General features: G+C 38.6%; 1 protein-coding gene across 7 annotated transcripts in view; it reads right to left on the reverse strand.

The window, feature by feature from the left end:
- The window catches only part of BLTP1 (bridge-like lipid transfer protein family member 1), a 193,215-nt gene that overhangs the window by 123,463 nt on the left and 45,763 nt on the right, over nt 1-23,989 (reverse strand). For all 7 annotated transcript variants that reach the window (XM_055144298.1, XM_055144300.1, XM_055144302.1 and 4 more), the window contains exons 12-20: nt 16,321-16,477; nt 15,389-15,467; nt 10,486-10,577; nt 9,047-9,164; nt 5,378-5,533; nt 4,876-4,973; nt 3,244-3,419; nt 2,937-3,043; nt 558-763 (exon numbers count right to left, since the gene is read on the reverse strand). In XM_055144298.1, coding sequence (XP_055000273.1) covers nt 558-763; nt 2,937-3,043; nt 3,244-3,419; nt 4,876-4,973; nt 5,378-5,533; nt 9,047-9,164; nt 10,486-10,577; nt 15,389-15,467; nt 16,321-16,477 — 1,189 coding nt within the window. The remainder of the gene's footprint in view (nt 1-557; nt 764-2,936; nt 3,044-3,243; nt 3,420-4,875; nt 4,974-5,377; nt 5,534-9,046; nt 9,165-10,485; nt 10,578-15,388; nt 15,468-16,320; nt 16,478-23,989) is intronic.

Raw genomic sequence — 23,989 nt, forward strand, 5'->3', positions numbered from 1 at the left:
GTGCATGAGCCAGAAGTAACCCCTGTGCAATGTCGAGTGTGACCCAAAAAGCAAAACGAAAAAACTCTGAACCATGCAATGCTATTTTGAAAAAATTAATTTGTTTCAATTTTTCAAAATGAGCAAATTCATTTTGAAGTCTTTACTAGACTTGTGGGCATCTAGGTGCTAGATGCCCACAAGTTTACTAAAGATATACATCCTCAACACTGAATTAACTAGTTTTTCTGAATGGTCTCAACTTCAATTAAATATTAATTTCTTTTCCTATGCTTAAAATGATTAAGTCTTAGGATTCAGTAACATGGCACAGTGGGAGAGTATCTGGCAGGCAAGCACAAAGCCATAAGCTGGATTCTTTCGACCAACCACACCACAGAGTGTGACTCTTGGCTCTGCAGATGTAACCTCAGACCACACAAATGTGACCCTAAGCACACCATAATGAGATGAGTGTCCAATGCTTAGACACCAAAAGAGATATGGACACAATAGCAAAGGAAAGAGGGAAACATAAATACATACATGAAATATGTCAAGTTCTTTAAAAAATATACCTTTATACACAAAAAGGCATTGAGTAGAGGTCCATAGAGAGTGATCTGGGAATCTGGAGAAAGTTCCATTTCTACATGAAGTTTATCAGGTGGAAGTTCAGAGGGATCCACAGGTGGACGTGAGGGAGAAGGAGAGGAAACTCCTCTGTCTGCCATTTTCTGGGATGGTCTCAGAACAGAAAGCATTGTTTCCTCCATTTCTGATACTGAAAAACAATGTTTTGGGGAAGGTGAAGTATCTCTGAGGGGTTGTCAGAGAACTAAGAATTCTGCTTCACAAATATGGAAAAAACTACCCTAAAACACTATCAACAGTCTACTATGAAAACAGGCCTGAGTGACTAATAGTTAAGAATGCAAAAAAGAAGCACCTGCATTGGAATGCAAAGACATACACAAATCAGACTGCAGATGATCAACATAAAGCTCTTTTTAAAATAAACCACATTTGAAGGTGGTACACCGGGGCTAGGGATTCAAGAAAATTTTATTCTTGTTCTAATTTCTATTATTTTTCAATGCCCTTATATAAGTCAGAGTGCCCCACAATTCATTTTTTAGCAGCAAAACAAGTGAATTGATTTATGTGGTCTCTAAGTTCCTCTCCAATCATGTGACTCTCAGGTTCTGAAGTGGCCATACTATTTGATTATGATTTTCCTTATATGTCTAAAAAAAAGTGCAAGAAAAAATGATAACTTATTAAACACACCTAATTTGTGTTGCTTGCTTAAGTGGATGGGCATGAAAAGTTTCATGCTGAGTGAAATGAGTCAGAAAGAGAGAGACAGACATAGAAAGACTGCACTCATCTATGGTATATAGAATATCAGAGTGGGAGACTAATACCCAAGAACTGTAGAAATAAGTACCAGGAGGTTGACCCCATGGCTTCGAGGCTGGCCTCACGTTCCGGGGAAAGGGCAACTCAGAGAAGCGATCACCAACTACATTGTAGTCGAAGGCCATGTGGGGGAAGGGAGTTGCGGGCTGAATGAGGGCTAGAGACTGAGCACAGCGGCCACTGAACACCTTTATTGCAAACCACAACAGCTAATTAGAGAGAGAGAACAGAAGGGAATGCCCTGCCACAGTGGCAGGGTGGGGTGGGGGGGAGATGGGATTGGGGAGGGTGGGAGGGACGCTGGGTTTACGGGTGGTGGAGAATGGGCACTGGTGAAGGGATGGGTTCCCGAACTTTGTATGAGGGAAGTATAAGCACAAAAGTGTATAAATCTGTAACTGTACCCTCACAGTGATTCTCTAATCAAAAATAAATAAATTATAAAAAAAAATTATAAAAATAAATAAATAAATAAATAAATAAATTGAAGAAGCCACATTCTTATCAAATCCCTACAACAAATTTAGGCCACAATTAGACTTTCAAACAGCTTTGAATCTCTGTATCAAATTTTTATAAAATAATGTCTGTAATTGTTCTTAACTTACTGGAAATAAGCAAAAAAAATCACTTTACTAATATTCTCTTAGGCCCTAGTAACAAGGCACATATATCTCAGGTAAACTATGATGAGAATTGTTAAAATACATTAAGTAAGCACTATTTTATAACAACAAGCACTTCAAACTAAATCCATACAGACCTTGCTTTATATTTCAGCTCTTTCTAGCTTGACAAACTTTGAAGAAATTGCTACCTTATCTGAACATGCCTCAACATGCCATAATCTTATGCTGTCTGTGATTTTCACCTGTGCCCCCCTTGGAATACCCTGAGAACCCATACTGGGGCCTCCTGGTCTCTGGCTGAGAAATGCTAGATTACACAAGAGCAGCACCAATTCATACAGCCATGAGGACTGAATGATAGCAGGACAGGTGATAAACTGCTTGGAATACTAGTCCCTACACTAATTAACCAGTAAGAGTTAGATATCATTACACTGAAATCCTTAGATGATTTCAAATGCACATAATTTTGTCAAATGATTTTAACAAACAGAGGCATTTCAAACTTTTATTTCCTTCTTGTATTTTTACTATCAATTCTAACATTAGATATTAAATTAGATAAAATTATAAAATATTAAATATAAAATATTGACTGGAGTGACAGCACAGAGGTAGGATGCTTGCCTTGCACGCAGCCAACCTGGATTATTCCTCCGTCCCTCTCAGAGAGCCTGGCAGGCTATCAAGAGTATCCTGCCTGCATGGCAGAGCCTGGCAAGCTACCTGTGGCATATTTGGTATGCCAAAAACAGTAACAAGTTTCACAATGGAGATGTTACTGGTGCCTGCTCGTGCAAATCGACGAACAAAGAAACGAAAATGCTACAGTGCTATAAAATATTATATATTTTATTTAAAAATGTATAAGAAAATTTATAATTTAAAATTATATAAATTACTTACATGATTGTTTTAACTGTTCATCTGCTTTTTGAGGATAAATCGGATGCCATGTATAATCAATCGTAAGCATGACACTTGGAACAGTCCAGCATTCAACCCATCCAGCCCTTTAGAGAGTAAAACAAAGATTCTAGTCAGGTAGCTACTTCTTTAATAACTTTAATAATTTCTTTAATAACAAAGAGAAGTTCCTGGTGATCAAATTTATTCATTGATTCTTTTGCTTATTTTTATAATTATTTTATTTTTTTAATCCTAAGAATACCCCAATGTAAACATAAAACACTCAGATGACTGAGGTACTCACTCCTCCTGAGTAATGTTGCGCCATTTTGGCTGAGCTGCTTTCTGGCCACTCTGACACTCAGCAGGAATACCAGAGTCTTGAGTTTTATTTGGATGGCAGTTCTTTACCAGCATAAACAATGAATATTTGCTAGGGTGGCAATCAGGTAGGAACAAATGAAGATCAACGTCTTCTCCCTAAAAAATAATTTGCAATAACCCCCAAAATGAAATAGATACCTAAATAAATGTAACTTTATTGTCACTAAATTACAATATACAGTCAAGCCCATCCACAAATATCTGGAAAATAAATTCAAAAGCAATTTCACATAGCAACTATTACACTGAACAGTCATAAATAACTGGAATAAATTTTTATATCATCTAAAACTAAATTCTGATTAAAATGTTTCTATAAGGAAAATCACTACTGATATTTTTACATAAACACAAGAACGTATGTACATCTTCCAAGTAACTCAGTTAAAAATAGTGAAAGTAAAAATCATTCTCAATTCTTGTACTTCTATAAATCTTTTTTATTTCCATGCCTACTCTTCCAAGCATTAAAGAAATGCTGATTTCTTTAAGGCAAAAGTCATTTCAGATGTCTTGGACTCTTTCACTATCTTTTTTTTTTTTCTTCTTCTTCTTTCACTATCTTTATCACTGGCTAGCTACTGAAGATGCTGCTTGGTAACAGTAGCAAAGGATTAGAAGAGTGAAGACATTATGACCATGATGGAGAATGATTCATTTCTGAAAAACAAAAGTACCATCTAACTAACGTTGAGTTCAAATGAAATATGTTCTATATTTTTTCAATTTTTAATGAAATGTAAGTTAATTTTCAAAACTATTCTCTCAGTTATAGCTAAGTCTTGATTTCTCAATTGATCTCTTAGAATTCTGAATGAACATATCAAAGGATCTTCATTCAGGTTTCTTTCTTCCTTCTGGATCCCCCTAATCTTGGTTCATCTGGATACTTGGTACATATAAGAATACAAGAGAGAGAAATATGTTGTCTGGGTTCAAATCACAACTTAATCACTCTTTACCTACATGACAAATTAAATGAGTTCTGCAACTTGGTTTCTTATTCACAAACGCAGACAAATGGCAACTGTACTGGGAGTTTACCTGGGAATTAAATGAGTTACTACCCATAAAGCACTTAGAATAATTTCTGGCACACAGGAAATGTTTATCAGACACGAACTGTTCTTATTGCACCATCACCTCTATCACTATTACAATTACATTGTGGTGAGCCACAAAATTTTTTAACTCTAAAGAGCTGACTTTCAGACATAAGAAAGACTGATTATTCCCTTCCAAATTATTCCGGGAATTTATGACTATAATTAGGAATGAAATACAGAAGTATAAAATCTAGTTCACAAGCAAGGTGAACTGCATTGTTAGAAGAACTTCTTAAAAGAACATAAAATTAGTCAAAAGATTAAATCAGCAGTTCAGGGAATTTACTTTCCTGTTCAAATTCTCAAGACCAACCCGCTTAGGACCACAATGAAGAGGAAAGCTTACAGCAGTCCAAGTGCAATGGAGGTCAGAAGAGAGATGTGCTCCAGGAGATCACACCACTATGTATAAATGGTGAATAAACCATTTGTTCAACTATACTTACTCTTAAAGAGAACTTGGTGTTACATGTAGCTGGAACAAAGTCCGTAAAAGGCAGAGAAAAATCAATGTTTAGTGTTTCCCCACATGCTGCCAGATATACTACACATAAAAGGGAGAAAAGAGAAATTTAATGTCAATAAATTTTTAAGTTAAAATTATCTTATACATCCAAACAAAATAAAAATGTATGCTGCATTGACAAATTTTTTTTTTTTTTTTTTGGTTTTTGGGTCACACCTGGCGATGTACAGGAGTTACTCCTGGCTCTTCACTAAGGAATTACCCCTGGCAGTGCTCAGGGGACCATATGGGATGCTGGGATTAGAACCCGGGTCGGCCGCGTGCAAGGCAAACGCCCTACCCATACCCGCTGTGCTATCGCTCCAGCCCCTGATTGACAAGTTTTAAAATTCAATTCCATTAAAACTACAAAGTCAAAACTAAGTTTCTTTATTGGCATTTTTCTGAATGAACAGAATGCTAAATCTAATTTTAATTCTTACCATTTTCTTGTTGTTTAGTGGAACAGTCAATCCAATTGTGTTGATTAGCAGCCCAAATCATTTCAAACTGATGAAACATGATCTTGAAGTTCCAAGTGTAGGGAACAAATGAGAACATGTCTGGAGCGCTATCACTAGACCAATCTTGTATTAAGTCTAAAGGGGTGGGGTTGAGACAAAGGAAAAGTAAAAGAAATTGAGGAAAAGTAAAAGAAACGCTGCTCTAAATCTTATTTTCCAATGGACTCAAACTTTTCCATTCTACTTCATACATACTAATATTAATTTTAATAATGGTTCAGTAAAGAGCTTTGTCAGGATTTACTTAACCATTTTCTAAACTTGAATATTTAGAATTCTGCCAAAATTTTATGGTCTATATTAATGGTTTTCAACTGCTGATACATAAGCAAAAAAGGTTGGAAATAGTACATATTACATATGTAATATTACATGTATATTATATGTATAATATTATATTATATATAATGTTATCATGTATATGTTCTACTTTGTTAGTATATATTCCAGGTTAAAGTTTATCAAGGTTACTATAAATGAGACCACCAAAAAACTCCTAAAAATAATAAACAAATATAGTAAGATAGAAGGTTATAAAATTAGTATACAAAAATCGATGGCATTCCTGTATACAAATAATGACTAGTAGAGAAAGAAATTAAAAAGACTATTTCCTTCAGAATATACTGACCCAAAAGATCAAATACTTAGAAATCAACTTAACAAAGGAAGTGAAAGACTTATACAGTGAAAACTAAAAATTATTGCTAAGAGAAATTGAAGATACCAAGAAATGGAAAGATATTCCCTGTTCATAAAATGGAAAAAATCAACATTGTTAAAATGATCACCCTACCCAAAGTACTATAGAAATTCAATGCAAAACCCATTAAAATTCCAGTGACTCTTTTAAAAGACATGGAACAAACTCTATTAAAATTTGTATGGCCACAGCCCCGGCTCTGCTGCTCCCAACAGGCTTCTGACATGTATGGGGAGAAGAAATAAACAGAAGCTTCCTCAAAAAAGAAATACAAATGGCCAAAAGACACATGAAAAAATGCTCTACATCACTAATCATCAGGAAGATGCAAATCAAAACAATGAGATATCATCTCGCACCACAGAGACTAGCACACATCAAAAAGAACAAGAACAACCAGTGCTGGCATGGATGCAGGGAGAAAGGGACTGTCCTTCATTGTTGGTGGAAATGCTGACTGGGTCCAACCTTTTTAGAAAACAATATGGACATTCCTTAAAAAATTAGAAAGTTAGCTTCCATATGACCCAGCAATACCAATTCTGGGAATATATCCAGAGGGTGCAAAAAAGCACAGTAGAAATGGCATCTGTACCTGTATATTCATTACAATACTATACACAATAGCCAGAATCTGGAAACAACCTGAGTGCCTGAGAACAGAAGATTGGTTAAAGAAACTCTGGTACCTCTACACAATGGAATATTATGAAGCTGTTAGGAAAGATAAAGTCATGAAATTTGCCTATAAGTGGATGGACATGGAGAGTATCATGCTAAGTGAAATGAGTCAAAAAGAGAGGGACATACATAGGACATAGAACGACTGCGCTCATTTGTGGAATAAAAAATAACATAATATGAGACTGACACCCAAGGACAGTAGAGACAAGGGACAGGAATACTGCTCCATGGTTGGAAGCTTGCCTTCTGAGCTGGGGGAGAAGGCAGATGGAATAGAAAAGGGATCACTAAGTCTATGATGGTTGGAGGGATCATTCAGAAGGGGAGATGTGTGCTGAGAGCAGATAAAGGACCAAACGTGATAGCCTCTCAGTATTTGTACTGCAAACCATAATGCCAAAAAGTAGAGAGAGTATGGGGGAAATTGTCTGCCATAGAGGCAGGGGGAGGGGTTTTCTGGGACACTGTTGGTGGTGAATGTGCACTGGTGGAGGAATGGGTGTTCAATCATTGTGTGACTGAAACTCAAACATGAAAGTTTTGTAACTGTATCTCACAGTGATTAAATTAAAAAATAAATAAAATTTGTATGGAACCATAAAACTCCCTGAATAACCAAAGCAATCCTAAGAGAACAAAGAAGGGTGGAAAGTATTGCATTTCCCAGCTTTGAACTATACCACAAAGTTAAAATAATCAATGCTACATGATAGTATTACATGAGAGTACTACATGAGAGTCCTGGGCTAGGCCCCAGATATCTGACCAGCTAATTCATGCTAAATTCGCTAAATATATGAAGTGAAACAAAGAAAATCTCTTCAACAAATGATGTGGAAAAACTGGTTAGTCGTGAGTAAAAAAATAAAATTAGAACTATATCTCACACCCTTCTCAAAAGTAAATTCACAGTGGATTAAAGACCTCAAGACTTGACCAGAATCCATAAAATACATTGAAGAAAATAACAGCAGAACTTTTCAGGAAACGGACATAGAAGAATCTCCAACAAGATGACCACAGTGGACAAGACAACAAAATAAACAAATGGGACTACATAAAATTAAAAAGCTTCTTCTGCATAGTAAAAAAAAACTCAAGCTACCCACTGAATGGGAGAAAATATTTGCATAGAATACATCAGATAAAGAGTTGATAAAAATATATAAAAACTTCAAAGAATCTTTTAATAAATAACTGTGAACTACAAAGTGGCAAAGTTAATTTCTGATAGAGTTTTAGGTATATACTGTTCCAACACCAATACCTTCACCAGTGCCCAATATCCTCTACCAATGTCCCCAGTTTCCCCCCAACCCTCCAGTTTGCATTTGAGGCAGGCACATTTCTTCTCTCCCACTGTCCAAGTGTTACCTTCTCTAACATCCCCAATACCCCTGCCCCAGTGGCAAGCTTCCTACTGAAGATCAGTTCTATTGCCATTGAGCATTTGATATTCCCCTAGGAAGATTCTTTATATCCCACATGAGAGATCATTCTGAGGGTAGGAGCTCAGGTTTATTGGGTTACTCCCATCACAGTGCTCCTATTCCTGTGTTTTATTTATAGTTTCTTTCTTTGTGCTCTGTTCACTTGAAAATATTGCTTTTCTCTTCTCCTTAAGTCCTTTGCATAGTTAATTCAGAGCAATGTCCTTCTTGCATGGGCACAGGAAGACAGTTAATACTATGCTTTAGTAACTTGGGAGTTAATTGACTCTGAATGATATTTACCTCCTGGATATCTGTTCTTTGAACTTAAGCCTCAGTTGCCATTTATTCCATTCTCCCCACACGCCTGTTCCAGTCTCTCTGAGCCCCCCATTCTAGTCTCATGCTGCCCCTCATTCCTGTCTCTTCCTGTCTCTCCCACTCATCTCTCCGTGCTCCATCTTGCAGCCTGGTCTCTCTCTCTCCACATGCCTGCTCCTATATTCTTCTTACATTCTTCTTTCTCTGTCCCCCTTTACTAGTCTCTCCGTGCCCATCCAGCTGCCCTGTTCTCTCTATCTCTCCTACTCTCTTGTCTCTCTCTTACTCTATTCCTCTCCCTCTGACTGGTTTCACTGAAGAGAATTCTCTCCAGATCTAGCCATGTTGCAGAAAATTGCATAACTTTATCTTTTCTCATGGCCAAATAGTATTCAATTATGTATATGTACAGTAGTTTAAAAGAAAAAAGCTTTTTTATTAGAAAGTTACCTGTGAAGAAGTTCTTCTGTGCAAAGATGAAGTGGTAAGTAGCTTTATAAACCTCTAATTCACACTGCCATGTCTGTGGCATATTCCATATCCGGGGATAGCTGGCATTGATATGGAACTGAAAATTGAATATTAAGAAAAAAACTTATCTTTTGTAAACACTGGAAATAAAGGCACAGATGTGATGAATAATCTGAATTTTTCTTTCCTACTAGGCTGAACAGAGGTGCCTTCATGAGTTTAATATTCTGTGACTAAAGTCAGTAACTGTGATTGCATGCAGCTGCTTGAAATGCTAAGCCACGGGTCAGACAAATCAGGCTACAGCATCTATGCTGTCCTCCAGCTAAACTATAAGCCTACCACAAGCACCTCAACTTCCTGTAAACCTCATCTGTGGGGAAAAGCTCTGGGCCATGAAAGTAAGGTGCAATGCTGTTCTGCCACACGGACGTCTCAACTCCACTACGTGATAGGCCCCATCTGACAACTCGGTACACAGCTACAGAGCCAGCAACATGCTTGATGGCACAGTTCACCTGAGGAGGCAAAAGCAGACTGACTAGAAAATAGCAGTGCTATACAGAACCACTGACCAGAAATTCACTAAAATGATAATAATGATAATAATATTATCATTTCATAATATATTCTAGTTTCATAATATTTTCACATCAATATATTCTTGGTAATTTCAAAAGTTCCCTCTTAACTTACACACAAGTATCATGTGTGAATGACTGAGAGAAGTAATTCAGGACCTATTAATATAGCAACTCCATAAAGTAGATTTTATTGTTACTATTGCTGTCATTCCTAATAAAAAAATAATCTGATTAATGAATCACCAGTGCAATTTAATCATGAGTATTTTATAATAATTTCTCTTTCTAATATGGAGTAATACAGGACTTTCAAAAGATCTTCATCTTATACCTTATCATCATCTTCTTATACCTTATCAAGTGAAAAGCACACTGAATTAAGTTCTGAGAAAGAACTGAATGTAATCAGAAAACAACAAAAACAAAAAAAGTATTTTCTTTAAAAGAGAGTTAGAGATAAAATTTAATTTGCATATGTGAGGTTCTGGGTTCAATTATCAGCAGTGTGTGCATGGACACACACACACACCATAAATAATGAAAGAAAAAATAAAACCATGGAGAAATTTAGTCTAGCAGTACAAAGAAATTTAAAAATAATATTGAAACAACTTTTCACATTTTCAAAGGCCCAAACCCCATTTATTATCAATCTTTATTCACTCCCCCCAGGGATGCCAAAAAAAAGAGTCCACAAACAGGGAAAAGATCAGAAGACCACTTGACAGTTTATGATGAAGAAGATGGACCAATGGATGAGTTCATCAAAATTTCATATAAATTAAAAACCAATGTATATTTTAGGCATATTATCACCATATATGCCATACTTACTGCTAACATTTCTGCTTCTAAGAGGGTTCTGTACTGCATGCTCGTAGTGGCATCAACATGTAGTAGTTGTCCTTTAATTGCAGGGGTGTAACCTGACAAACAAAACATTTAAATTAGTAACCTAAAATACATGTTACAAAATTATAGCCTGGAAACAAAACCCTCCACCACCCAAAGAAAGAATAACTGAAAAACTTTGATAGTTACTACTTGAAAGTGTCCCAATGTGACATTTGCTACCTACTTTTCCTACTGCAAAACCCATATACTATGATCCTCACACACTATCCTGATTTGTTTCCCAATGCAAGACTAAAAGCCCATTGTTTGAGCAAGAGATTTCATCAATTATCTACCTTAAATAGACCACGCCTATATCTTCTCTCCATCCACTGACTCTAGAGCACACATTCTCATGATTATCAACTACTCCTTTTATTATAGTTCCAAATAGCAGAGATCATTCTGAATAAAAGGCAGGAAAGTTGAGGTTCACTTTTGTTCTTGACAGTCTGTCCTATAAATAGTGACTAGTGATATTTCCACAGATAATTCAACAGGCATACTGCTCTGGTATTCATTTGTATCACTTCTATCACTTGTCATCCCATTGATCTTCAATTTGCTCACGCATGAGCCAGTAACGTTTCCATTTGTCCCTGTTGCATGCTAGTGTAGCCCAACGGTATCTGCTCGCTCCAGGATCATGAAGAGCCTCAAACCGTTTATTCAGGGTTTTGACGAAGAAGTCCAACCATCTCTTATGTGGGCAGCCACACAGTCTTTTGATGTCCTGTGGAATCCAGTAGATTACAGCTCTAGTCCAGCGGTCATCTCTGAATTGCATTATGTGTCTGGCCCATCTGATTTTTGATGCCTTGGCAAATGAGACTGTCCCTGATTCTTGACCGTCGATGGAGGTCGGAACTCCGGATTCCTTCTCTCACTTGAGTGAAGGTGATACTCCAAGCATAGCTCTTTTGATTCCTCTTTGGGATACCTGAAGAGCATTCTCATCCTGTTTTCATAAGACCCAGGTGTCTGAGGCATATGTTAGTGCAGGAAGAACGGTGGAGTAGAAAAGATGTGCCCGGAGCTGAAGGTTCTTTGTCCTCTTCACTACTTCTTAGATGCTTTTGAAGGCGTTCCACACTGCTCTCTTCCTCCTGCGCAGCTCTGGCACCAAGTCGTTCCTCATGTTGAGTTCTTGGCCCAGGTACATATAGCTGCTGCATTTGGAGATGTTCATTCCGTTGAGAGCAAATGGAATGTCAGGGACTAGTTCGTTTTTCATGAGCACTGTTTTGGTGAGATTCAGTTGCAGTCCGACCTTTCCATACTCGCAATCCTCCACTATTTCCACTACCCAGCCACAGCCATGCTCCAGGCCGCTTTCCAGGTCGACAAACCATAAGACAATACTCATTTTCCATAATTTTCGCACCATATCTGATGGGGTTCAAATATGGTCTGAACCATAGGAACACCTGTAAGGGCGATTGGAGGCCGCCCTAAAAGCCTCCATCCCTCTCAGAGAGCCCAGCCAGGTACCGAGAGTACCCCTCCTGCACAGCAGAGTCCCCGTGGTGTATTCGATATGCAAAAAACAGTAACAACAATGGGCCTCATCCGCCTGACACCGAAAGAGCCCCGAATACGGCAGCGTTAAGAAGGATGAGCAGTATCCCTCCCACCACCCCCACCCTGGGAACACTGGTGGAGGAAAATGAGCACTGGTGGAGGGATGTAAACAAAATGCAAACATGAAAGTTCATAAGTTTTTAACTGTACCTCACGGTGATTCACTAATAAAAACTAAAATAAAAAGGAAGGATGAGCAAGGAGTGGTATTCATTTATTAAGATTTATATGAATCTTGGAAAATGTTTTCAATGAGTTCTATTCTGCAACTGTCTAAGATCTAGGTCTATTATTTTAGTCCTCTCAGATAAGTCATCATAAAGTAAACTAAACTTGAATTCAGGTATGTAGCTTGGTGGTAGAGTACCTGCAAAGCATGTTTGTTCAATTACAGTCTACAAGTTCTTTTTCAGCACTGCCCACGCCGCATCATGAGTGCAATTCCTGGTGTCAAAACAAAAGTGAAACCCCTTGCATATCACAGCCAAGTGTGTCCTCCAGACACTGCAGAAGCTACAATCACAACATGGGAGGAAAAGAAATCCTACTGGGACCAGGAGACAGTATAGCAGTTAGAGTTATGCCCTCATGCCCTCAGGCATTCAGCACTGCCAGTCTCAGCACTGCAGGGCTGGAGCAGCATTGCATCCTTAGGCTCTCACATAGAACCACTGTGGCCAAGTGCCAAGAATTACAGGCAGGGGCCTTAGTACTCAGACCTCCTGACCATCACTTGGGAGGACCTCCACCCCTCCCCCCGCAACTAAATTAAAAAAACATAAAAAAAAATAGTAAGTCACTGAATCTTAACTGGAGTGCAGAACTTTACGCATTCTTATTTTTTTCTCTTTTAGGGTCACACCCGGCGATGCACAGGGGTTACTCCTGGCTCTGCACTCAGGAATTACTCCTGGCGTTGCTCAGGGGACCATATGGGATGCTGGGAATTGAACCCGAGTTGGCCGCGTGCAAGGCAACCACCCTATCCACTGTGCTATCACTCCAGCCGCAGAACTTCATGTATTATTTACAAGTATGAGTACCTTTATTGTATCCCCAGCACCAAACCAGAAGTCACCTAATCTCAACCTTAAGCCTGGAGTTCGTTCCATACACACTAAGCTTCTCAGAAGCCCACATCATTCCCATTATACCTCCTGTGATTTGTGACAGTTTGGCTTGAAGGTGGAGCCTCTCATCCTGACCTAAAGAAGTTCCTTGACTCTGGAGCAGTCGTTACACAGAACAACATCTGCACCACCAGTACCATTTTCAGTCTAAAAATTATAAAATATCCCTTTAATTGAACCATTCTCAATTTTGTGCAGCCCTGGACTTTTCTTCCCCCATAAAAAAATCTATAATTTAGCTTGTTCTACAAGATGCCTCCTTCTAATGAAAAGATTCACCCAAAGACCTAGAGAATTTCAAGCATCTTTGTCACAACTTCACACGATTTACTCTTTTCAAACAAGCTAAGCAAACTCTTCAGAAAAACAGCCCAAGTAACAGGGGAAAATGATTAAAAAAAGCAAAGAGATCCAGGAATTTGCATAGAAACTGTTACATTTAGTTACAGGAACACTGCTGCTAAGTGACTCAAAGATGCAGGTAAGTTGTTCTTCTCTGTATCCTCAACAATAAAATAAGTAAAGCAGAATTTCATTTTGTTGTCAGAATGTAATAAAAAGAAAAGGAAAACTGTTCATGACTATACAAAACTTTGATAAATTTAACAAGAAGTAGTTCGTCTGAAAGGAAGGGACATTGGAGTCCTTAGGAAAGGAGGTGGATATACCGGATGATGGATATGAATTCTTACGGGAATTATAAGTATGAGAAACCATTATTAACAGCATTAGAAATCACATAGCTTCAATCAAAAATTAAGAGATCAAAATAAAAATTTTTAAGAAGTATTTAAGGGCTGGAGCGATAGCACAGCGGTAGGGTGTTCACCTTTCAGTTTGCTGAAAGGTGATCCTTACGTGAAGGTTATTACAAGCGGATTAAATAAGAGCAAGTTCTGTCAGACAAAATATTCTATATAAAGAATCACCTTTATCTTAACCTATAAAAGCATCTTTGCTATAATGAAAATTGCTTCTCCATGGAATTTATACCCAGAGGAATACTACTCTGCCACTGGGGAAAGATGACACTCTTTCTGCCATTGCAGACAAAATGGAGAGAACTTGAGATGTGCAAATTGAAATAAGGAAGTGCAAGAAAATTAGCAAGTAGCTTCACAAATGGGTGTAGTATAATAAAAACAAAAGAGGGAAGGAAAAGAGGGAAGAGAGAGGGGAAGGGAGTGATGAAGTGGTATTAGAACTAGTGAGTGAGATAAATCCTATAGCTATCACTATTAAGCATTAATGTTTATAAAATGAAAAGTTTCGGCTAAAGAGAGAAGATACAAATTAAGGCGATTAAGGCAGTGCATGCCTTCTATGCAGCTCATCTAGACTCAATCCCAGATGCTACATGGTCCCCTATCATCACCTGGTGAAGTCCTGGAAGTCCTGAACTCCCTAAGCTGGAAAGTTTCAGCTAATTCCAGCTAATGCCCAGCACCATAGGACCCTAGTAAATTGTGCATCCTTGGGTCCTTGTGTGGAATCACAGGCCTGGATGGTCACAAATCGCCAAGAGTGTTAACAGTGCTCCAGTTCTCCTGAGCACTGTTTTAGAGACCACTGGGTCTCCAAAGCACAAATTTAGGAGCCCTAGGTATCCTAAGCACTGTTTAGGGGTCCCTGAGTCTCCTGAGCACTGCTTGGAAGACCCAAAATAAACAATATTAAAAGTTCTGTTTTCTTAAAGTCATGATACTCAAATTAGCAAATCTTCACCCTATCTACTTACTAGCCATAATTTTAGGGTTAAAACAAAGCCTATCAGTGACTCACTCAATCACCGGCCATGTTAAAGTACCAGGTATTAAGAGACACCACAAGGAAGAAAAACAACACTTGCTGTGAAGGAGCAAACAGAAAAAATCTAACCTGAGCACATTATGCTTAGTCTTACAAAAGAGAAAAAACAGTATAATGAAAGTACAGAACTACATGACCTAACTTGGTTTGTAAAATGACACACAAATAAATTAGTTACATAATATTTACCATTAGAAACCACGGATACAACAAATTGAGCTGAAAAAGAAAACCCCTGTATGTAAATTTAAATGGATGAACAAACTATGATTTATAAATTAATTTTCCATTTAATCACTTGAAAAGTATTCACTGCAGCTTACCATTTTCCTCAACTGTCATTGGAATATTAATTTCCAAGTATGAGCCAGCTCCTACATTTACATGTATAGCATTTGTTTCCTATCAAAAGAAATAAAAATAAATTATTCACCAAAGTAGGTAATACTGCCTTTTTGAGGGCCGGGGTGAATACTTTGTTTTTTTAAGAGGGGCAGAAAGCCAAATAAGTTTGGAAAGCACTAATATAAAACTTAATTTTAATTCCATCTTTACTTTTCATTTAATATCACAAAATACAAATGTCAAAAGATATTTTAAAAATATTAGAAGTTTCTAAAAATGATCTGCTAAGATATTATAATGGATAAACCACTTGTCTTGCATGTGGCTGACACCATTTCAATTCCTGGGACTGTTTATAATTCCCCAGAATAACCAGGACTGATCTCTGAGCACAGAGTAAGATCTAAGCACAGCCAAGAATGGACCAAACTCTCCCCCTCCCAATAAAAGTCCCTAAGAACAAAAGTGCATGGAGTCAAAGTGATAGTCTAGTGTGTAGGGCATATAGGATGCTCAATCCCTGGGATCCGGTAAGATCCCATTTGGTCCCCTGAGCAGAGAGCCAGGAGTAACCCCTAAGCATCACCAAGTATGGCCCAAAAGCAAATAAAAAAGAATAAAAATTCACATCTATGCCAAAAATACACTAAAAGAATTTGGCCACACGTAAAGAAGAAAAGTAACCAGGCTATAATATAAGGAGCTATTAATAGCAATTACCTTCTTGTCACTGTTTGGAACTTAATGAAAAACTGATAAAATCAATATACATATAATGTGCAGGGCGGGGGGGGCCATGTGAGAAACTTGTAGAAAGGAATCTAAGTCTAGTACTAATCACTACAGAAACACTCTGAAAAATAATGTTCAGATTTCTAACATTTTTCTACTAAATTTTTTCAGTAATTACCCTATTTTTGGTGAACAGCAAGTCAATTGTAGCATCTGCAATAATGTTCATTCGTAGTTCAAAAGCAAGGATCTGTCTGGGTCTCCCAGGCCGTGCAATTTCAGAAACTTTCAGAACTTGATAATCAGGTGGGAAGAAAAATTTCCATAAACAATCTCTACAAAAGAAGATAAAGAGAAAAAAAGACATGTTAAAATCACCTCTGATAAGGGACCAAGGGACTCTAACTTGATATCATCGCTGCTATTATTCAACAATTTACATTTTTCTTTTACATTTTTCTTTACATTTTCAGTGTAAACTGGTTTACACTTTTTAAAAACAACATGGGCACATCTCAAAAAAGTAAGAAATGAGCTTCCATATGACCCCAGACACTTCTGGGCATCTATCACAAAGGCCCAAAAATTCTACTCAGGAAAGAGATCTGCACTCTATGTTCACTGCAGAGCTATTTACAGTAGCCAAAATATGGCGGTGGGCAGGGGGTATCAGACTCCAAGTGTCCAAGAATAGATACTGGATAAAGAAACTATGGTTTGTAAATACAATGGAATACTATTCAGCTATAAGAAAACATAAAATAATGCAATTTGCCACTACCCCGATGGAATTGGTGGTTATCATGCTGAACAGTCAGCCAGAGAGAGACAGACACAGAATAACCTTTCATATGTAGGATATAAAGCAGCACAGAAATGGAGTTAGGAATGATCAAAGGCAACAGAGCCTGGAGCTGCATTTTTAACCAGCCCCCAGGAAAGCCCGTTTTCAGCCTTGGTCTGCGGGGGACTGGAATTGAGGCGCACCACGCGCGCACCCAAAGCTGAAATGTTCTGCGCATCCTCTGCTCATCCCATCCAGGTATCGGCCTGTGTCAGGGCTCCCACAAGTTATTCTCTCCTCTCCATATCCCACAAGAACCACAAGTTACCCTCTTAGTTGGAACTTTCACCAGGTTAGCTTAACCACCGAAACACATTAGCCAATAACTCATTAATCCCACCTCAATTAATACTGCATCATAAGCAGAATAGTAACAGTGAGTGTGAAGGGCTATTCATAATGGTAAAGCAACGCAGATCCCCACCAAGCTTACTTGTTGAAGAGACTAGCCCAGAAGACCCCAAAGAGCAATGAAGTGTTATATAACCTCTCTGACAAGGAACTCAGAAGAGAGCTACTGAGGAAGCTTAGGGAGCTAAAAGAAATAATGGAAAGCAATGCCAATAAAATACAAGAGGATATGAAGGTAGAAATGCAGAAAATGCAAATAAAATTACAAACAGAAATGTCAGACCTGTAAAACCTGGTAGGCGAATTAAAAAATTCAGTGGAAGCAGAGTAACAGCTCCTGAGGACAGAATCAGTGAGCTCGAAGATGGTCCAGAGACTATCTAGAAAAGAACAGAAAATGGAAAAGAGACAGACAATCCGGGAGCAGATGGCAAGAGAAGATCGTGATGAAGCCAAGAGCAGTAATATAAGAATTATTGGGAGTCCCAGAGGGACAGAAAGAAAACCCTGATGAAGAAGAAACTGTCAAAGACATCATTGCTACGATGTTCCCAGAGCTGAGGAAAACATGTGACCACATTCAGGAGCCTGAACGGTACCAACTAGAAGAAATCCAAATAAAAATACCCCAAGACACATCCTGATCAAAATGACCAAAACCTTAGATAGTGACAAAATCCTGAAAGCAGCAAGATTAAAGAAAGAAACTGCCTATAAAGGAACACCCTTAAGATTCATAGCTGACTTGTCTGATGAAACCCTCACGGCCCAAAGACAGTGGTGAGATATAGTGAAAAAACTCAATGAAATAAATGCCTCACCAAATATACTTTACCCGGCTAGACTCTCATTCATAACAGAAGGAACAACACAGTTTCACAGATAAACAACAGCTCAGGAACTTCAGACTCAAAACCATGGTTATAAGAACAATTGAATGGGCTACTTTAAGACAAGACAGGACCCTCAGATACACCAAATTTCAGCAGAAAAATGGGACAAAACCCCATAACAATAATCTCTCTCAACATCAATGGGCTAAATGCACCAATTAAAAGACACAGAGTGGCAGGATGGATTAAAAAATTGAATCCAGACTGGTTGAGGAAACTTTGGTACATCTATACAATGGAATACTATGCAGCTGTTAGAAAAAAGGAGGTCACAAATTTTTTATTTAAGTGGATCGGCATGAAAAGTTTCATGCTAAGTGAAATGAGTCAGAAAGAGAGAGACAGACATAGAAAGATTGCACTCATCTATGACATATAGAATAACAGAGTGGGAGACTAACACCCAAGAATTGTAGAAACAACTACCAGGAGGTTGACTCCATGGCTAGGAGGCTGGCCTCACATTCTGGGGAAAGGGTAACTCAGAGAAGGGATCACCAACTATAATGTAGTCGAAGGCCATGTGGGAGAAGGGAGTTGCGGGCTGAATGAGGGCTAGAGACTGAGCACAGTGGCCACTCAACACCTTTATTGCAAACCACAACAGCTAATTAGAGGGAGAGAACAAAAGGGAATGCCCTGCCACAGTGACAGGGTGGGGTGGGGGGAGATGGGATTGGGGAGGATGGGAGGGATGCTGGGTTTACTGATGGTGGAGTATGGGCACTGGTGAAGGGATGGGTTCCCGAACTTTGTATAGGGGAAGCATAAGCACAGATGTGTATAAATCCGTAACTGTACCCTCATGGTGATTCATTAATTAAAAACAAATAAATTTATTATTAAAAAAAAATTGAATCCAACATTCTGCTGCCTGCAAGAAACACATCCCAACAGTCAGAGCAAACACAGGCTCAAAGTCAAAGGCTGTAAAACGTTCCTACAGGTGAACAACTCCCATAAAAAAGCTGGGGTCGCTCTCGGCCCAGACGAGATCCGGAGCAGCCGCACACTTAACGGCTCCTCTGCTCCTTAAAGACTATGATCCTGGACTTCTACTAACTACTTTTGGCACCCAGCAGCTTCTTATGGAAATGCATCTAGACTATGAACTGAGCTACAACCCCATGCCGCCCTGGGAGGGGAAAGGTTTTTCTCTCTCAACCTTTACTTTTGGCAGGAGTGGCAGCAGCAGTGGTGGCACCCACGTGGCGACTGCCATCTTCTAGAACCCACTACCCAGAGGTACGAGCTTACAGTGATGTGGCTCGCAGGAGATCTTGGGGTGGGGGTGTTACCGGCATGCACTCTACCCAGACGAGATCCGGAGAAGCCGCACACAAAACTGAACTGAGCTAAAATATCAAAAATCCAAAACCACGTGGCCATGATAGCAGCCGCACAAGCTCACATAGTCTTCATTCTCAGCAATGGAAAACAAATTATCAAATGATGCCTTTTCAGCAGATTTGATTGTTGGGGGGAAATTCTAAATGATACTAATTTTCTGTTGAAATACTGAATGTATTCAATGTATAGAGAGAATAAAGTGAAGATCATTAGCCACACAGTTGGGGGCTGGGAGGGGGATATACTGGGGTTCTTGGTGGTGGAACATGTGCACTGGTGAAGGGATGGGGGTCTGATCATTGAGTGACTGAGACTTGAACCTGAAAGCTTTGTAATTTTTTTCATGGTGATTCAATAAAAAAAATAAAAATTAAAAAAAAAAGCTGGGGTAGCCATCCTAGTATCAGACCAGATTGATTTCAGACTGAAGAAGGTCACAAGAGAAGGTCATATCTTATTGATAAAGGGATCTGTACAATAGAAGAACTAACAATACTAAATATATATGCACCAAATGGGGGACCAGCAAAGCACTTAAAACAACTACTCATAGACTTGAAGAAAGACATTGATAGCAACACAATACTAGTGGGAGACTTCAACACTGCTTTATCACCTCTTGATAGACTCAACCAGACTCAAGTTTAGCAAGGACATACTTCACCTGAGGGAAGAAATGGAAGAAAGGGTCTCATGTAGGAAGAAAGGGTCCTATACAGATATATACAGGACACTTCATCCTCAAGAAGCTGAATATACATTCTTCGCAAGTGTGCATGGAACATTCTCCAAGATAGACCACATGCTGAGCCACAAAACATACCTCCATAAAATAAGGGATAGAGATTGTATCACGATCTTCTTAGCAGACCATGATGTGCTGAAATTAGAAATAAATCACACACATAAACAGAAAATGAAATCAAACACCTGGAAATTAAACAGCTCACTATTGGACAACGAGTGGTTTAGAAAGGAAATCAAAGAGGAAATCAAAAGATTCCTGGATATGAACGAAAATGAGGACACGAGTTACCAAAATTTATGGGACACAGCAAAAGCTGTGTTAAGAGGAAAGTTTATAGCTCTACAAGCATTCCTCAGGAAGGAGGAGTGTGCCTACATAGGTAACCTAACCTCACAGTTTAAGAGCTTGGAGAATGACCAACAAAAGGAGCCAAATCTTAACAGGAGGAAGGAAATAATGAAACTCAGAGCAGAAATTAACAAGATGAAAACCCAAAAAACAATCCGAAAGATCAATGAAACCAAGAGCTGGTTCTTTGAGAAAATAAACAAGATCGATAAACCTCTAGCAAGACTCACAAAAAAAGGGAGACAGAAAACCCTAATAAACCGAATCAGAAATGAAAAGGGGACTTTACAACAGAAACTACAGAAATTCAAAGGATCCTCAGAGAATACTTTGAGAATCTTTATGCCACGAAACACGAAAACTTCGAGGAAATGGATAAATTCCTAGATTTCTATAGCCTCCCAAGACTGAACCAAGAAGACCTGGAATACCTGAACAGACCTATCACCATCAAGGAAATTGAAATGGTAATTTCAATTTTGTGCCCCAAGCACAAAAGTCCTGGCCCAGATGGATTCACTAGTGAATTCTTCCAAACCTTTTACTCCCAATCCTCTTTAAGCTTTTCCAGGAAATTAAAGTATCAAAAACACTTCCAAACAGTTTCTATGAAGCAAATATCACCCTGATACCAAAAGCAGGTAAAGATACCACCAAGAAAGAGAATTACAGACCGATATCCCTGATGAACACAGATGCAAAGATCCTCAACAAAATATTAGCAAATAGAATCCAACGACTCATCAAAAAGATCATATACCATGACCAAGTAGGATTCATCCCAGGGATGCAAGGATGGTTTAACATTTGCAAGTCAATCAACACAATTCATCATATCAATAAAAGAAATAATAAGAACTGTATGATCATATCAATAGATGCAGAGAAAGCATTTGACAAGGTAAAGCACCCGTTTATGATGAAAACTCTCAGCAAAATGGACATCGAAGGAACTTTCCTCAGTATAGTCAAAGCCATCTACCACAAGCCCACAGCAAGTATCATTCTCAATGGGGAAAACTTAAACGCATTCCCTCTAAGATTGGGCACAAGACAAGGTTGCCCGATTTTGCCACTCTTATTCGATATAGTACTTGAAGTCCTGGCCATAGCAGTTAAACAAGAAAAAGATATCAAGGGCATACAGATAGGAAAGGAAGAGGTCAAGTTATCACTATTTGCAGACGATATGATACTATACATGGAAAACCCTAAAGACTCTACAGAAAAGCTCTTAGGAACAATAGGTTGATATAGTAAAATGGGAGGCTAAAAAATCAACACCCAAAAGTCCATGGCTTTCTTATATACAAATAATGAAAGAGAATACAGAGACATTAAAAAAAAATCGCGTTCACAATAGTACTTCAGAAAATCAAGTGCCTGTAATCAGCTTAACCAAAGCAGTGAAGGACTTATACAAGGAAAATTACAAAACACTACTTCAAAAAATAAAAGAGGACACTAGGAAATGGAGACACTTCCCCTGCTCCCGGATAGGGAGAATTAACATTATCAAAATGGCAATACTGCCCAAAGCACTGTACAGATTTAATGCAGTCCCTATCAGGATACCCATGACATTCTTCAAAGAAATAGACAAAACACTCCTGAAATTCATATGGAACAATAAACCCCCACAAATAGCTAATGCAATCCTTGGGAAAAAGAAGATGGGTGGCGTCACCTTCCCCAACTTAAAACTGTACTACAAAAGCAGTAGTAATTAAAACGGCATGGTAATGGGCTAAAAACAGACCTGCAGACCAATGGAACAGAGTTGAATATCCTGTCACAGACCCCCAAATATATGGCCATTTAATCTTTGACAAAGGAGCAAAAATGCAAAGTGCAACAAGGAAAGCCTCTTCAACAAGTGGTGCTGGGAAAACTGAATAGCTACCTGCAAAAAAATGAACTCTGACCTGTCTAATGCCAGGCACAAAAGTCAGATCAAAGTTGATTAAAGACCTCAATATCAGACATGAATCTATAAGGTACATAGAAGAAAGTGTAGGCAGAACTCTGACATTGAAGCTAAAAGCATCTTTAAGGATGAAACAGCACTGACCATGCAAGTGGAAGGAAACATAAACAAATGGCACTAACATCAAACTAAGAAGCTTCTGCACTTCAAAAGAAACAGTGACCAAAGTGCAGAAAGAGCCCAAATAATGGGAAAGAATATTTACCCAATACCCATCTGCTAAGAGATTAATATCCAGGATATACAAGACACCAGTAGAATTATATAAGAAAAAAACCTCCAACCCCATCAAAAACTGGGGAGAAGAAATGAACAGAAGCTTCCTCAAAAAAGAAATACAAATGGCCAAGAGGCACATGAAAAAATGTTCCACAATGCTAGTCATCAGGGAGATGCAAATCAAAACAATGAGATATCATCTCACACCACAGAGACTGACACACATTCAAAAGAACAAAAGCAACCAGTGCTGGCATGGATGTGGGGAAAAAGGGATGCTCTTTCACTGTTGGTGGCAATGCCCACTGGTCCAGCCTTCCTGGAAAACAATATGGACAGTCCTTCAAAAACAAGAATTGAGCTTCCACAAAACCCTGCAATACCACTTCTGGAAATATATTCCAAGGATGCAAAAAAGCACAGTAGAAATGACATCTGTACCTATGTATTCATTGCAGCACCGTTCACAATAGCCAAAATCTGGAAACAATCTGAGTGCCCTAAAACAGATGACTGGTTAAAAAAACTTTGGTACATCTACACAATAGAATAGTATGCAGCTATTAGAAGAGATGAAGTCATGAAATTTGCTTGTAAGTGGATAGACATGAAGCATATCATGCTAAGTGAAATGAGTCAGAAAGAGAGGGACAGACATAGAAGAACTGCACACAGTTGTGGAGTAATAACATCACATTAGGCTAACACCCAAGGACAGTAGATATCAGGGGCCAGGAGGATTGCCCCATAGCTGGAAGACTGCTTCATGAGCAGAGGGGAGAAGGCAGATGGAATAGAGAAGGGATCTCTAAGAAAATGATGCTGGAGGAATCAATTGGGATGGGAGATGCGTGCTGAAAGTAGATAACGGAGCAAACATGATGACCTCTCAGTGTCTGTGTTGCAAGCCATAATACCCAAAAGTAGAAAGAGGAGTATGGGAAATATAGTCTGCCATGGAGGCAGGGGGAGGGTGGGAAGGGAGGATATACCAGGGATATTGGTGGTGGGGAATGTGCACTGATGGAGGGATGGGTGTTTGATCACTGTGTGATTTAACCCAAACATGAAAGCTTATAACTATCTCATGGTGATTCAATAAAATAA

Source organism: Sorex araneus, chromosome 7 (genome assembly GCF_027595985.1).
Source record: "Sorex araneus isolate mSorAra2 chromosome 7, mSorAra2.pri, whole genome shotgun sequence".
Lineage (NCBI taxonomy): Eukaryota > Metazoa > Chordata > Mammalia > Eulipotyphla > Soricidae > Sorex > Sorex araneus.